The 15,203-nt window shown below is 50.0% G+C and overlaps 1 protein-coding gene across 1 annotated transcript; it reads left to right on the forward strand.

Annotated features, from left to right (window-relative positions):
- Nucleotides 1-10,653: 10,653 nt before the first annotated feature.
- LOC136021603 (serine/threonine-protein kinase pim-1-like) lies at nt 10,654-14,844 on the forward strand. The gene is made up of 7 exons (XM_065694020.1): nt 10,654-11,547; nt 11,628-11,678; nt 11,796-12,162; nt 12,370-12,546; nt 13,504-13,626; nt 14,577-14,698; nt 14,785-14,844. The coding sequence occupies exons 1-7, from the start codon at nt 10,654-10,656 to the stop codon at nt 14,842-14,844; spliced, it is 1,794 nt and encodes a 597-aa protein (XP_065550092.1).
- Nucleotides 14,845-15,203: the final 359 nt, after the last annotated feature.

Consider the following 15,203-nt stretch of genomic DNA (forward strand, 5'->3'; position numbering starts at 1 on the left):
TTCTTTTGGATTTTCCAACACTGTGTGCAAACTCCTATTGGAAGGCATCTATATTCACAGTGTGTCCACCATTTATCCTGACATACCTTACACCTAAAACAAGCAAATGGATAACAATTGCAATTCAAATTATTATACCTAATTCGTATATCTAGAGTACATACATTATTTACATCAGTATATTTAATATTGTGTGCTTGCATGAACTTAGCAATTTCCTTTAGCACAGTTTGTATGCTTCCATATATAATAGATAAAAAGAGAACCAAATATAGCCAATATAAACAGCAATACACACTTTATACCAAAAGGTAATGTGGCAAAATAATCAAATAAAGTTTCTATCATTACGTTATCTTTTCAAGATTATCTTGGTGTCACCTGGAGCACTGATTACTTTCCAGTGGGGTCTCGTCACTGGGCCTTTAATGCGACTGGCATGAGTCCATCCGCGCTCAGCAGTCCGGACAGCTGTTTCTGTTGTAAGCAAAACAAGATAAGGTCCCTCCCAATTGGGTTTTAGGGTTTCTTCCTTCCACACTTTAATCAGTATCCAATCTCCGGGTTTAACGTTGTGAATTTTTAAGTCCAACGGGGGTCGTTGCACAATCAGTCCACGTTCCCAGAGCTTGTTACGATATTCTGCTAATTGTGAAACATATTCATTAATCACACGGTCTCGAATTAAAATATTTGTTTGTGGATTTTCAATCCTATAAGACATTCCATACACCATCTCAAACGCTGATATTCCCGTATCTGCTCGGGGTCTTGTTCTGAGGATTAACAATGCCATGGGTAGGCACCTAATCCATGATAATTTGGTTTCTATCATTAATTTAGTCAAAATAGTTTTAATTTCTCCATTCATTCTTTCAACTTTTCCCGAACTTTGTGGATGCCATGGTGTATGGTATTCCCATTTAATACCCAAGCTCTCTGTTAGATCTCCAACAATTTTTGACACAAAGTGTGTTCCTCTGTCTGAATCAATTACTTCAGGTACTCCATATCGAGGTATAATGTTTTCAAGTAACACTTTAGTAACTTGGTTAGCAGTTGTCTTGGAGGTAGGAAAAGCCTCAACATAATGTGTTAAATGATCCACCATTACTAATAAATATCTGTAACGTCCTACCCTGGATAGTTCAGTAAAATCCACTTGTATGTGTGAGAAAGGTCTGTATGCTGGGGAACGTCCTCCAAAAGATCTTTGTCTCATATTGTTTCGATTGACCTTTTGACAGGTCTCGCAGGCTGCTGTGACTGTCCTTGCTATATTATATACGCCTATACAGGCAAACTGTTGATTGAAATGATCAACTAACGCCTGGGCTCCCCAGTGTGTTTTACTGTGTATTTTTGAAAATATTTCGAGTGCAATGCCCTTAGGCAAGACTTCTCTCCCATCTGTCAATATGTACTTGCCATCTTGTTCCTTAGCTCCCATTTGTTCTAATTTTTCCTTTTCTGCAGATTCAAAACTTAAATTTTTATTAACAGGTACTTGTTGCATAGTCAAAATCATGCTATAATTGCCTGCCACTCGCTTTGCTTCTGTATCAGCTGCATTATTTCCCCTAACTTGATAACTTGTACCTCGCTGGTGTCCCTTTATATGTACAACTGCTATTTTATTCGGCATTTTCAATGCCCCCAGAACTCGCCGAATTAATTCTGGGTGTATCAGTTCTTTTCCCTGTGAGTTAACGAATCCTCTCTCCTCCCATATTTTTCCAAAAGTGTGTACTACTCCGAACGCATAGCGTGAGTCTGTATATATAGTTCCATCCTTTTCCTTCAGTGACACTAATGCTTTCCACAATGCATACAGCTCACAGGCTTGAGCCGACCAACTGGCACTCAGGGGGCCTGATTCTATTGTCTTAAATTCTCCTTTTTCCAACTTAACAATGGCATATCCAGACAATCGTTTACCTTCTATTATTCGTGATGACCCATCTATAAATAATACTTCTCCACATTGTAGTTCTTCTTCTTCTAAGTCTGGCCTAATGCGTGTCTGCTGTTCAATTGTTTGAAAACAATTGTGCACTAGTTCATTACCTTCTCTTGAGTACAAAAATTCAGCAGGGTTAACTGCTCCAATAGTTTTCAAAGATAGTTTAGGGGATTCTATAAGTATTCCCTCATACTTTAATAATCGGCTATCTGTAAGCCATTTTTCTGCTTTTTGTTGTAACACTCCCCTGATGTTATGAGGTGCATATAAGACAACTTCTCCATTAAAGGTAATGCGATTCGTTTCCTCAAGTAATAAGGCAGCAGCAACAATGATTTGTAAACAACTCGGCCAACCCCTGCTCACAGTCCAGCAGCTTTGATAAGTATGCCACCAGTTTCTTTTGTCCGGCCCATTCTTGTGTTAATACCCCAAATGCCGTTCCTTCATGTATGTTAACATATAAATGGAATGGCCGCTTTAAATCAGGTAGGCTTAAAACTGGTGCTTGACTTAACTCCCTTTTGAGACTAGCAAACTGCTCTTGATCCTGAGGGGTCCACTTGGGTATTTTGTCCTTGGACAATTGTTCATATAAGAATTTAACTTTAAAACTATAGTTTTCTATCCATTGCCTACAATACCCAAATAACCCTAATGCCTGCCGAATTTGCCTCTTAGTAACAGGCATAGGTAGTTCCAGAATTCCTTTAATGCGCTCTGGATCCAATATCTTTTGGCCATTAAACAAATAATGTCCTAAATATTTCACTTTTTCCTCCACAAATTGTAATTTTTCTTGTGATACCCGCAATCCCTTTTGTGCAAGAAAGTTTAGAAGTCGAATGCTTTCCTTTCTTACATCCTCCTGATTATTCCCTGCTATGAGCAGATCATCTACATACTGTAACAGCACATTTCCCGTTTGTACCTGGTATTCTTTTAAGAGCTCTTCCAGGGCCTGTCCAAACAGATTAGGGGACTCAGTGAACCCCTGGGGAAGCACGGTCCATCTCAATTGCTGTCTACGACCTGTCTCTATGTCTTCCCATTCAAAGGCAAAATAATCACGGCATTCTTCTGCCAGTGGACAGGCCCAAAAGGCATCTTTTAAATCAATCACACTATACCAGGAGTTATGGGGTCCTAGTTTGCTTAGCAGTGTGTATAGATTTGCTACTACAGGAAACCGGGTGATGGTTCTTTTGTTTATTTCCCTTAAGTCATGTACGAGCCGATATTTCCCATTTGGTTTCTTTACAGGCAAAATGGGGGTGTTAAAGGGTGACATACAAGGCTCTAAGATCCCTTGTGCTAACAATCGATCAATTTCTGGCTTTAATCCTCTCCGTCCTTCTAGGGATATAGGATATTGCCTTACCCTCACAGGTATGTGGGGTTCGGAAATTTTTATTTTAATCGGTGGAATTTCCAGTCTACTAATTGTGTCCGGAGAGTACCAGGCATCGGGGTTAATTTGTTTTTGATCATCCACGGTCAAAGGATAAGCAGACACTGTTAGCTCTTGATTTTGTACTTTTATCTCTAACTGTAATTCAACAATTAAATCTCGTCCTAACAGATTAACTTCTGCTTCGGGGACGAGCAAGAGTTCACCAATTCCAAATTTATTTTCAGTTTCGAATACCACATTTTTGATTTTACTTACTTTAAAGGGTTCTCCTTTTGCCCCAATTACTTGTACTTTTTCAGAGGAAACTTTACATCCCTCAGGTATTTGCTTAATAGTTGATTTCTCAGCTCCAGTGTCTACTAAAAAGGTGAACTCTTGTTTATGGGGACCTATTCTTAATTTTATCAAGGGCTCATGATGACTCCGGTCCCCTAAAATATAGAGCCCCTGACTCTCCTATTCCGTTTTCAATATTTCCTCATCCCTGATCCTTTCTCTGCAATTCTTCTTTATATGTCCCTTTTTTCCACAGTAAAAACAACGTCCCTGTTCCTTCATTACCACTACATTCCTTTGTTTTATTCCATCAGATCTGTATTTACCAGTTTGCTCTTTGCGATCCTCTCTGACCGCTGCTACCATCATTTTTACTTGTCGCTTGCTGCTCTCTTCTTCCCGCCTTACGTAGACTTTCTGAGCTTCCCTTAATAATTCATCCAACCCTCTATTCTGCCAGTCTTCTAACTTTTCAATCTTCTTTCTGATATCTTCCCATGATTTTGCCACAAACTGAGTTTTGAGGAGCGCTTGCCCTAAAGGGTCGTCTGGATTCACCCCAGAGTACAACTGAAGGGCTTTCCTCAGTCGTTCCAACCACTCAGTAGGGGTTTCATCTTTCTTTTGCATTTCATTAAATGCTTTATTAATATTCTGGCCACGGGGTACTGCTTCTCTAATTCCCTGAATCACTATAGTTCTCAGGTCTTGCATATGGGTTCTATGCACTGGATCTTGATTATCCCAATTAGGTTTTTTGGAGTGGCCATTTAATATCTGCTTGGGGTCCCTGGACATGTTGAGCATCCCACAGTCTCATTCCTGCTCGTCTAATCATATCTCTTTCCTCAGTAGTGAATAATTGACCAAGAATAGATTGCATCTCATCCCAAGTATAAAGATTCGGTCCCAAAAATTGATCTAATCTTTCTCTCACTCCGAGTGGGTCCTCAATTAAGTTTCCCATCTCGGTTCTTTTAAAGTCTCGTAGGTCAGCTGAATTTAAGGGTATGGAAATATATCCAATCACAGGTTGAGGCCCCCCCATGGGTATTTCCCTTAGGGGGTACATCTGATCTGCCCCTTTTTGACTTCTAGTTACGCGTCTAGGAGCAGGGGGATACTCTTGCTCTGACTCTGGTGGGGGAGTGGATGCTCTGGGGACCTCCAGAGGGGCTGTAGGAGCAGGAGGAGTAATGTAAGGAGGGGGGTTTAGAAGGGTTTCGTCTAACTCTTCCTTCTGTTTCTTTTGTTTAGTTTTTATTTCATTCAGCGGGTAAAGTCTAGCTCCTGGTCTTTTTAGCCACACTTCCGCATACTGACTCTCTTCCGGGTTGAGAGGTTTCTTATTATTAACCCAGAGGTTTAATTGCTGTCTTACCCAATCTTCTTCTGACCCATAGACTGGCCAGAAGACATTTTTTAAAATCTTCTTCCCTCCCCATATCTTAGTACAATATTCTATCATTTTTTGCTTATCTTTCCCTAAGGTTCCAGGGAGACATTTCCAATTGTCTAAGATATGTGCCAGAGGGGTATTCTTAGGTACAATGGGTACCCATCCCATGGGAGTCGAAGGCTTGCTGCCCTTCGCCCCCATCTTCTGGAATATCTTCGAACACACACTCACTCGCTCCCCCTTGTTCCTGGCCCAGTCCCTCGCGGGAGATGGGAACCGCAGTACTTAAGGGTCCACACTCGCTTGGTTCAGTATATCGAACCTCTCATTCGTTATATTCCAGGAAACCCAATCCCGCCCGAACGGTAAACCCGCGAACAATTCTCTGCCGTGAACAATTTCACTCTGCAGTCCTCCGCCGCGAACTATTTCGCTCTGCGGAAAGTTTCGCAATATACTTACACGTCCTGCGTCTTCGTCCGGACTCCCGTGCACAGAATTTTTATGGGATTTTACCGGTTCCTTCTTTGCTCATATTCTAGCATTTAGGTTCGTCGGTAAGGATGAGGTAAGCTGTTGGTCGCGGGGCCGCGAAATGTCGCGGGGCGCCCCCCCGGAGGACCAAAGCCCACCGTTCCTTATCCGAGTCACGGCACCAGAAATTGTTATAAATTGAGACCACAACGGATCATAATCCAATTGAAATTTTATTAATTATAGCAAGTAGAATATGAGCAAAGACAGCGCTGGACGACAGGGGAGTCTGCGCTCCGCCAACTGCCGTGTTAAATATTTCAAACAGCCCCTTTTTATACATCTTTACTTCTTTGTTCATGAAATAGTGGAAGTACTCTGCGCATGCTTCAGTTGTTGTTAGGGGGTAGTTTCCTGCCTCCTGGTGGTCGATGAGACCAAGGTGAGAAGTCTTCCTCCTTTGATCCTTCATCCATATGTCTTTGCAGGGAGTTGTTAGTCTTATCTCTGCCAGTTCCTGGGACATCTTGCGGCTATCTTATCTTGGCCAGCTGTGTTTTATCTCTGTCAGTTCCTTTACATTTGGCTTAACATATATCTTAATAAACAATACACTAGTCTATAGTTTCTCACATGGAACATCTTATAGCTATTTTTAGGCAACATCTACTATGTTTGCATAAGCGATAAGCGATTGCGGTTGGCGACTGTTAGTCTATGTAAGCTGTGTCCGGTGACTGTTTGAGTAAGCAATTTCATACTTTTTATTGCCAAACCTCTACATTGGGCTTAACATAAATCCTAATAAACAATATCCTAATTTATAGTTTCTCACACTGTCTAATACTGAATTCCGTGATCGCCACCATGGCGGCTGAACACCCATCACTGCGCGGGACACCTTGTGGCCCCCGTCCCCACCGCTCCGGGTTTGAGGATCTGAACCTGACTCCCTTGATCACCACACTGATGAAGAATGGACTTTGATCCAAATGGACAGGTGCCGCGGTGATGGAATCGGAACTGGCTTCAGCATCCAACAACCCAACACCACACCCCATCCATCTTTCCTGCCTGGAGACACTGCTATGGCAGATGGAGCCCCAAGCCATGGCCTGAATGAATTCAACGGACTTTTGTAGGGATGGTCCGTAGACTAAGGGAGTGATATCTCTGTGGGGGTGTGTAGATATATGTATATGTGTAAGTCTCAAAAGACGGGAAAGATGACGGTGGGAAGTGGGAGGCCCGGCATGACACAAATGCTGTGGAATAAGGGGTGGATACTGTCCTGGTTGCGGCTGGGACAGTGTTCGTTTGCTTTCTAGTACCTGGTGCACTGCTGTGTTTTGGCTTTATTCCGAGAGCAGTGCTGACAACACACTGACCTTTTAGTTGTATATAAACCGGGGGGAGTTATTCGGAAGGGGAGGATCACTGCTCGGGTCGGGCTGGATATCAGTCAGCGGGTGCTGAGCAAGTGTCTTGGGCATCACTTGTGTTTATTGGGCTTTTTTTCCTTTTCCCTTTCTTTCCTCTCCTCTTGTTTTTCCCGTTACCATTATTACCACTATTACCACTATTACCAGTACTAGTACACTGTGCTTCGGTTATTAAACTGTTCTTATCTGCACCCTCGGGGTTTTCATCCTTCCGTCCCTCCTCCCCATCCCGCCCCAGGAGCCAAAACCTGGCTCAGGGTCAGCGGCACCTCTGCCCCCTCCTGGGTGCCGGGGATCGGCTGCCCCAGCAGCACCTCCCCCCGGGGGGAAACAGCCCCCAGGCCCCCCACAACAGCCCCGCTCCATCCCCAGGGCCGTGTGGCCGGGGCGGGCACGGAAAGGTCCGGGAACCCCCACAGCTCCAGCCCCCACGGCCCGGGCTCGCAGCACCCCATACTCCCAGGCAACTCGCAGCCCCACTGCCCAGCGCTCGCACCCGCCCCCCGCATTCCCCAGCACCCCCGCAGCGCCCGGCCCCACTGCCCAGAGCCTCGGGGGGCCGCAGACCCCAGCCCCGCTCCCCGGGCTCTGCAGCGCCCCCCAGACCCGCGCCGCGCCCGCTCGCCCTCACCCCGCTCCCGCTCGGCCGCCGCCATTGCCGGGAGCAGCTCCGCCTCACGCCCTGGGCCGGCCTCCGCCAATCAGCGCACGGCTCCCCGCGCGGGGCGCGCTGGGAGCTGTAGTCCGGGATCCGGCACATGCGCAAGGCGCAGCCGGTACGAGGAAGAGGGGAGGGGGCGCAGCTGGACCCCCGAGCGGGATCCCACAGGCACCGGATGGGCTGGGGCGAAGGGACCTGGAAGCTCCTCCAGCTCCAAGCCCCTGGGTCCAACCTGGCCTTGAACACTGCCAGGGACGGGGCAGCCACAGCTCCTCTGGGCACCCTGTGCCAGCGCCTCACACCCTCACAGGGAAAACCTTCCTGAGATCTCATCTCAATCCATCTTTGTGGAAAGGAAAGGAGGAAAGGAGGAAAGGAGAGGACAGGGGAGGACAGGGGAGGGGAGAGAGGAGAGGGAAAGGAAAGGAAAGGAAAGGAAAGGAAAGGAAAGGAAAGGAAAGGAAAGGAAAGGAAAGGAAAGGAAAGGAAAGGAAAGGAAAGGAAAGGAAAGGAAAGGAAAGGAAAGGAAAGGAAAGGAAAGGAAAGGAAAGGAAAGGAAAGGGTGAAATAAGAACTCACTCCTCTAAACAAGATAAGAAGTTTTTATTGAGGGACAAAGTCAATAAAGCAAAAGCAACAGTGCTGGGCGCATGACAGTAACCGGAGGCGCAACTGATTAGTATTTGTTACAGGTTTATATACTTTCACTCTTACGTTAGTCACATACATATTCATAATTCCCGTGTACAGGCAAGGAATATTATAACTAGCTCCAAGAACTTGTTATCATAGGTCTCCTCCTCTTGGTGTCTGCGCACTGCTCTGCGGTGATTGTGGGCAGGGCTCTTGAGGATGAAGCAAGCAGTCTTCCTCTTGTGAGTAGGGGTCTTCAAGATGAAGTAAGCAGTCTTCCTCACAGCGTACTTTTCACCTTTGGCACAGTTGGACGCCCCAGTAACCACACAAGTAGCCGAAACCAGCCATATCTGTAATTCTTCTGACAACTAGCAAAGATTTAAAAGTGTGATCTTCCTGCAAAATTTATTGCAGGACGGGCAGACAAGGAGTATCCCAAGCTAGCAGATGTTTGGGAGGCTCTGTCTCTAAACTAACTAACAAGTGGAAGGATGGTGTGAAATAACTCATTCATGCTTAGTGGGGCCGCTAAATCCTGTTATCTCACCACAGACTTACAACACAAACACTGTTCCTTAAAACTAAAGACACTTTAGAAGTCTGGTGTGAAACAATTAACTCATGTTTAGTGGGGCCACTACATTCCACAGACTTACAACATAAACATTGTTCTCTTTCTACAACCTAAGTTAAGCTAAAAAGTACTTTATGTTGCCCAGGCACTAGCTTTTCTTATATCAGGACCCCCACCTTCTTTCTTTTACCTTTACAAATCCTTTTGCTATGTGACTTCATTTTGCTTAAGAGTTCTGGTCCTTTTTAACTTGTCACAGAATCCCAAGGGTTGGAAGGGACCTCAAAAGATCATCTAGTCCAACCCCCCCACAAGAGCAGGGTAACCTACAGTACATCACACAGGAACTTGTCCAGGCGGGCCTTGAATATCTCCAGTGTAGGAGACTCCACAACCCCCCTGGGCAACCTGTTCCAGTGCTCTGTCACTCTTACAGTAAAGAAGTTCTTCCTGATGTTAACGTGGAACTTCCTATGCTCCAGTTTACACCCATTGCCCCTTGTCCTATCACTGGATATCACTGAAAAAAGCCTAGCTCCATCATCCTGACACCTACCCTTTACATATTTGTAGACATTGATGAGGTCACCCCTCAGTCTCCTCTTCTCCAAGCTAAAGAGACCCAGCTCCCTCAGCCTCTCCTCATAAGGGAGATGTTCCACTCCCTTAATCATCTTTGTGGCTCTGCGCTGGACTCCTTCAAGCAATTCCCTGTCCTTCTTGAACAGAGGGGCCCAGAACTGGACGCAATATTCCAGATGCGGCCTCACCAAGGCTGAGTAGAGGGGGAGGAGAACCTCTCTTGACCTACTAACCACTCCCTTTCTAATGCACCCTAAGATGCCATTTGCCTTCTTGGCCGCAAGAGCACATTGCTGGCTCATGGTCATCCTCCTATCCACCAGGACCCCCAGGTCCCTTTCCCTTTCACTACTTTCCAGCAGGTCAACCCCCAACCTGTACTGGTACATGGGGTTGTTCTTCCCCAGATGCAAGACTCTACACTTGCCCTTGTTAAATTTCATCAAGTTTCTCCCCGCCCAACTCTCCAGCCTGTCCAGGTCTCGCTGAATGGCAGCACAGCCTTCTGGTGTGTCAGCCACTCCTCCCAGTTTTGTGTCATCAGCGAACTTGCTGAGGGTGCACTCAGTTCCCTCATCCAGGTCATTGATGAAAATATTAAACAGCACCGGTCCCAGCACCGACCCCTGAGGAACTCCACTAGTCACAGACCTCCAGCTAGATTCTGCGCCATTGACCACAACTCTCTGCCTTCTTCCTTTCAACCAGTTCTCGATCCACCTCACTACTTGATCGTCAAACCCACACTTCTTTAGCTTATCTATGAGGATGCTGTGGGAGACAGTATCAAATGCCTTACTGAAATCAAGAAAAACTACATCTACCGCTCTACCATCATCCCTCCACCTAGTCACTTCCTCATAGAAGGCTATAAGGTTGATCATACATGACTTCTCCCTCATAAAACCATGTTGGCTGTTCTTAATGACCCCCTCATCCTTGATATGGCTAGTGATGGAGTCAAGATCTTATGTCTTTAGCGAGCTTTGTTTCTGTTGTCGTAAACTCGTACAGTTATAGCCACATAACCACACCTATGACTTGCGAAAGCCAGTACATTTATGTGTTTATCACGAAAGGAAAGGAAAGGAAAAAGGAAAGGAAAAAGGGGATAAAATAAGCAGTAAAATGAAGCCTGCTTTTGACTTTCCAAAGTCTCCGGTCTCATTTCTAAAGCCTCGCTCGCAGGGTCCCAAGGCTCGGGTTCAGTTTACAAAGGCTCTGCCGTGGGGATGCTGCGGCCGGGCGGGGGGCGCACGGGCCCGGCCGCGGGGCTGGGCAGGACCCGCTCCGCCGTTCCACGGGCTCCCGCGGCCGCGAGTCCCCCCCCGCCGGCCGCTCCGGCCGCTGGCAGCGGGCGCCCGGGCCGCGCGTGGACAGAGCCATTGGGAGCGAGGCTGCGGCGGCGGCAGCAGCAGCGGCTTTGGAGCGGCAGCGCCGTTGGCAGCAGCAGCAGCAGCAGCAGCGGCAGCAGCGGCAGCAGCGGCAGCAGCGGCAGCAGCGGCAGCAGCGGCAGCAGCACCAGCACCAGGCGCGGCGGCGGCGGCAGCTCTCGGCGGTCCGGAGCCCTCCCTCCGCCGCTCCCCGCGATGGTGCCCCCCGCCTCCCCCCAGCCCCCCGCCGGGGCTCGCGGCGCCGCTCGGCTCTCCCGGTACTGGCAGTGGCGGCGCTGGGCGAGCCGCCGCCGCTGGGTCTGCCGAGGCAGCGCCGCCCCCTGGCGCTCCCCGGCCCGCCCCCAGGCCCCGCCCCGCCCGGCAGCCGCGACCCCCGAGACCCCGGTGCGCGGGGCGGCTGCGGGGGTGCCGGCCCCGGGAGCGCGGTCGGGCAAGGTGCCCGTGGTGCTCCTGACCCGCATTGACCCGTCGGCCTATCTGCGCTCCGGGACCGGCGGGGAGCGGCACGCCGCGGAGCCTCGGCCGGGAAAGGCCGGGAAGGATGCGGCGCCGCTCGGCCCGGAGCGGCCGGTGGGGGCCGGCGGGGACCCCGCGCGCAGCGATAGCGGCCGCGTCTGTCGCGCGGGGCATGACAAGGAGAGCTTCGAGCGGCTTTACCGCGTGGGACCGCGGCTGGGGAGAGGCGGCTTCGCGGCCGTGTACTCGGGGGTCCGCCTGAGTGACAACACCCCGGTAAGGGGCGGGGCCGGCGGCGGGGCGGGGAGGCGGCGGGGCGAGGCGAGGCTCAGCCCAGCGCTGCCCTTGGCTTGCAGGTGGCGATCAAACAAGTGGCTCGGGGGCGCATCTCCTCGTGGGGCGAGCGGGTGAGTGCGCGGGGGCAGCGGGACGGTGCCTGGTACCGTTGGGGCATCCCAGGCAGGGAGGCACAGGACCCCCGTGCCAGCATCAGCCCTGCTGACGGTGCCCTGGTCCCCCCGCAGCCCAGCGGCACTCGCATTCCCATGGAGATAGCCATGCTGAGGAAGGTGCCCTCCGGCTGCAGTGCCATCATCCAGCTCCTCAACTGGTTTGAGCTGCCCCACTCCTTTGTGCTGGTTCTGGAGCGTCCGCAGCCATCGCAGGACCTCTTTGCTTTCATCAAAAAGCGGAGGTTCCTGCCCGAGGATCTGGCGCGGGGCATTTTCCTCCAGGTGCTGGTGGCTGTGCGGCACTGCCACAGCCGCGGTGTCCTGCACAGGGATATCAAGTCCAATAACATCATCATCAACTTGGCCACCAGAGAGGTCAAGCTTATTGACTTTGGTTGCAGCACCTTCCTCAGGGACACGGTCTACACCAAATTTAGCGGTGAGCCCACAGCCCAGGGTGCTTCCGGTACCGGGCAGTTTGTGAACCAGAGTCACGTGCTGGTGACGAGGTGGCGGGTCACACCGAGTGCGTGTCCCCACGTCCATGGGGCCGCCGCTGCAGCCCCTGCAGTCCTGGGGATGCGCGGGCGAGGATCCGGGAGCAGGTGGCATCCGCCTGATGAGCTGTGCCTGTATCCTGTTGTAGGAACACCTTTGTACTACCCGCCGGAGTGGTTCCGCTACCACTGCTACCACGGCCGTCCGGCGGCGATCTGGTCCATGGGCGTGCTGCTGTATGAGATGGTGTGCGGGGTCCTCCCCTTCCAGTGCTGCAAGGACATCATCGGCGGGCAGCTCTTCTTCCAGCGCCAGATCTCTGTCGGTAGGTGTCCGGCTTTGCGGCAGCAGGGGGAGGTCGGGATTTACGGGGTGGCAGCTGATCTCCCTTGCTCAGCTGGAGGATCTCCCTTGCTCAGCCCCAGAGCCATAACTGCCCCCCAAAAGACCCCCAAGACCCCTAACAGCACCCCAAGGGACCCCCAGTGACCCCCCACACCAATAACTGTCCCACAAATGACCCCCCCATAACTCCCCAGACCCATAAATGCCCCTGAAGGGACCCCCCAGACCCATAACTGCCCCCCAAAAGACCCCCAAGACCCATAACTGCCCCCCAAGGGACACCCAGTAACCCCCCAGACCCATAACTGCCCCCCAAGTGACCCCCAAGACCCATAACTGCCCCCCAATGGACCACCCAAGTAACCCCCCAGACCCATAGCTGCCCCACAAGTGACGCCCCCATAACTCCCCAGACCCATAAATGCCCCGCAAGTGACACCCCAGACCCGTAAGTGCCCCCCAAGGGACCCCTCAGACCCATAACTGCACACCAAGGGACCACACAGTGCCTCCCCCCCAGACCCATAACTGCCCCCCAAGGGACCCCCCCGCAACTCCCCAGACCCACAAATGCCTCCAAATGCTGCCCCAGACCCACAATTGCCCACCAAGTGATCCTCCTAGACCTACAACTGCCCCCCCAGTGACCCCCCAGACCCATAACTGCCCCCCAAGGGACCCCCCCGCAACTCCCCAGACCCACAACTGTCCCCCAAGTGATTCACCTAGATCTACAACTGCCCCCCAAGTGACCTCCCAGACCCATAACTGCCCCTCAAGGGACCACCCAGTGCCCCCCCCAGACACGTAACTGCCCCCCAGGGGATCACCCAGTGACCCCCCATACCCATAGCTGCCCCCCGAGGGACCCCCCTGTAACCCCCCAGACCCGTAACTGCACCCCAAGTGACCTTCCAGACCTACAACTGCCCCCTAGGTTACTGCCAAGTGATCACCCAGACCCACAGCTGCCCCCAGGTGAACCCCCAGTCACTCCCCAGGCCCACAGCTATCCCCCCAGTAACCACCCAGACGCACACCTATGCCTCAAGAGACCCCCGTCAGACCTACAACTGCCCCCCACATGACCTGAAAGAGACCACTCAGACCATACTGCTCAGGCACTGGATTTGCAGCTGCTTTGCTGTGTTAGGAAATCGCAATGACTTTTGCCTAGCCAGAAGGATGGGTTTGTTTAGTTTGCCTCTTGGGATCAGTCTGGAGTCAAGATCCTCGCCTCTTTGTATGCAGAGACAGAGCTTTGCACTCTGCAGCAGTGAGGATGCTGGGGAGGGGACGTGGTAAAAGGCAGATGCTCCATCCTGAACAGACTTAATGCCTTGTACACATAAACGTAATGAAACAGAAATGGAATCGTAGGAAGCACTCTAAGACACTCAGGTTCATCCCACAAGAAGGCTTCTTGTGCAAGCCCAGCTCAGAATAAATCTGACCTCCAGCCTTTAAGTGCTGCTTCCAGAAGAAACGGGAAAATGGTCAAGAAGGTTTTTAGAATTACTTCTTTTACTCATCTCGAGAGGAGCAAAAGACCCAGATTGTTGCTGAGATGTTCAAACCAACTGAACCTATCAGCTGTGTAACAGAAAGAGGTGCAGGGACACAGGGCTATGAAAAAAAATGTTGTGCTTTGGTTTGACTAACCCTAGGGTGATTGATGGAAGAATCCTCAGTGTCTGTATTTCAGGCAGCATGCTTGCACCAGTCACACAGTGTTTATGATGAAGATTTCCTGTGCCACACGCCTGACAAATTACTTTGCCCTTTGAAACAGAGACAGAATATGTTTCACATGGTATCTGCAAACTATCATCAACAGTAATAAGAAGAGGACTTGATCTTAGAAAGTGCTGTGCTTATTCATCCCTGCAGATAGAAGAGATCATTCCAGTCTGTGCTGGGGGCTCCAGGTTTTAGTTAGGCCACAGTGCCTGCCCATCACAAATCCATGGATCTGGGTGACAATTCATTTTCAACTTACAATCAACCCAGGGAAGCAGGGAAATGAGGACCTGTTTAAGAAACTGGCAGCAGATGTCTGCATTCAAGACATGGTGCCATCTGAAGAAAAAGCCACATCACATCATGTCATTAAGGCTGTCAAGAGGTTTTCAGTATTTTCCTGGTTAGGGTCTGCAGCAGCAAAGTCACTAGAAACACAGCAGCTGATAGCCACAGCTGCTGGTACTGATCCTTACAGACCAAAGGCTACGGAGAAGATATGAAGACAACTGGAAAGAGTGACTTTACCGACAACTAAACCTGGGCCAGAATGGCACTAAGTTAGCTTTCAGTAAAATTAAAAAGCTGCTATGAATTGTAGGTGTTGAAATCCTCCTGATTATGAACCCAGCCTAAGGGGGTGGTGAATATCCTGTCATCACTTGAAGCTACAGCATTGCCCCAGAGAAGACATCTTTCTGAGGGTACCTGCGGAAAAATGACACCACTGCCATGTTAGAGCAGGTTATTATCTCTTGGGCTGAGCTTAGAGACAACAGTTAAGAGGCATCACTGTAAAAACTTGCTGCTCTTACATATATGCCCACACCTGCCACCGTCTAGGGTCTCAGGTGTGATGGATCTTTCACAGCTATGACACAAGCAGTAGTTACCAAC

The sequence above is a fragment of the Lathamus discolor genome, chromosome 13 (genome assembly GCF_037157495.1).
Source record: "Lathamus discolor isolate bLatDis1 chromosome 13, bLatDis1.hap1, whole genome shotgun sequence".
Taxonomy (NCBI): domain Eukaryota; kingdom Metazoa; phylum Chordata; class Aves; order Psittaciformes; family Psittacidae; genus Lathamus; species Lathamus discolor.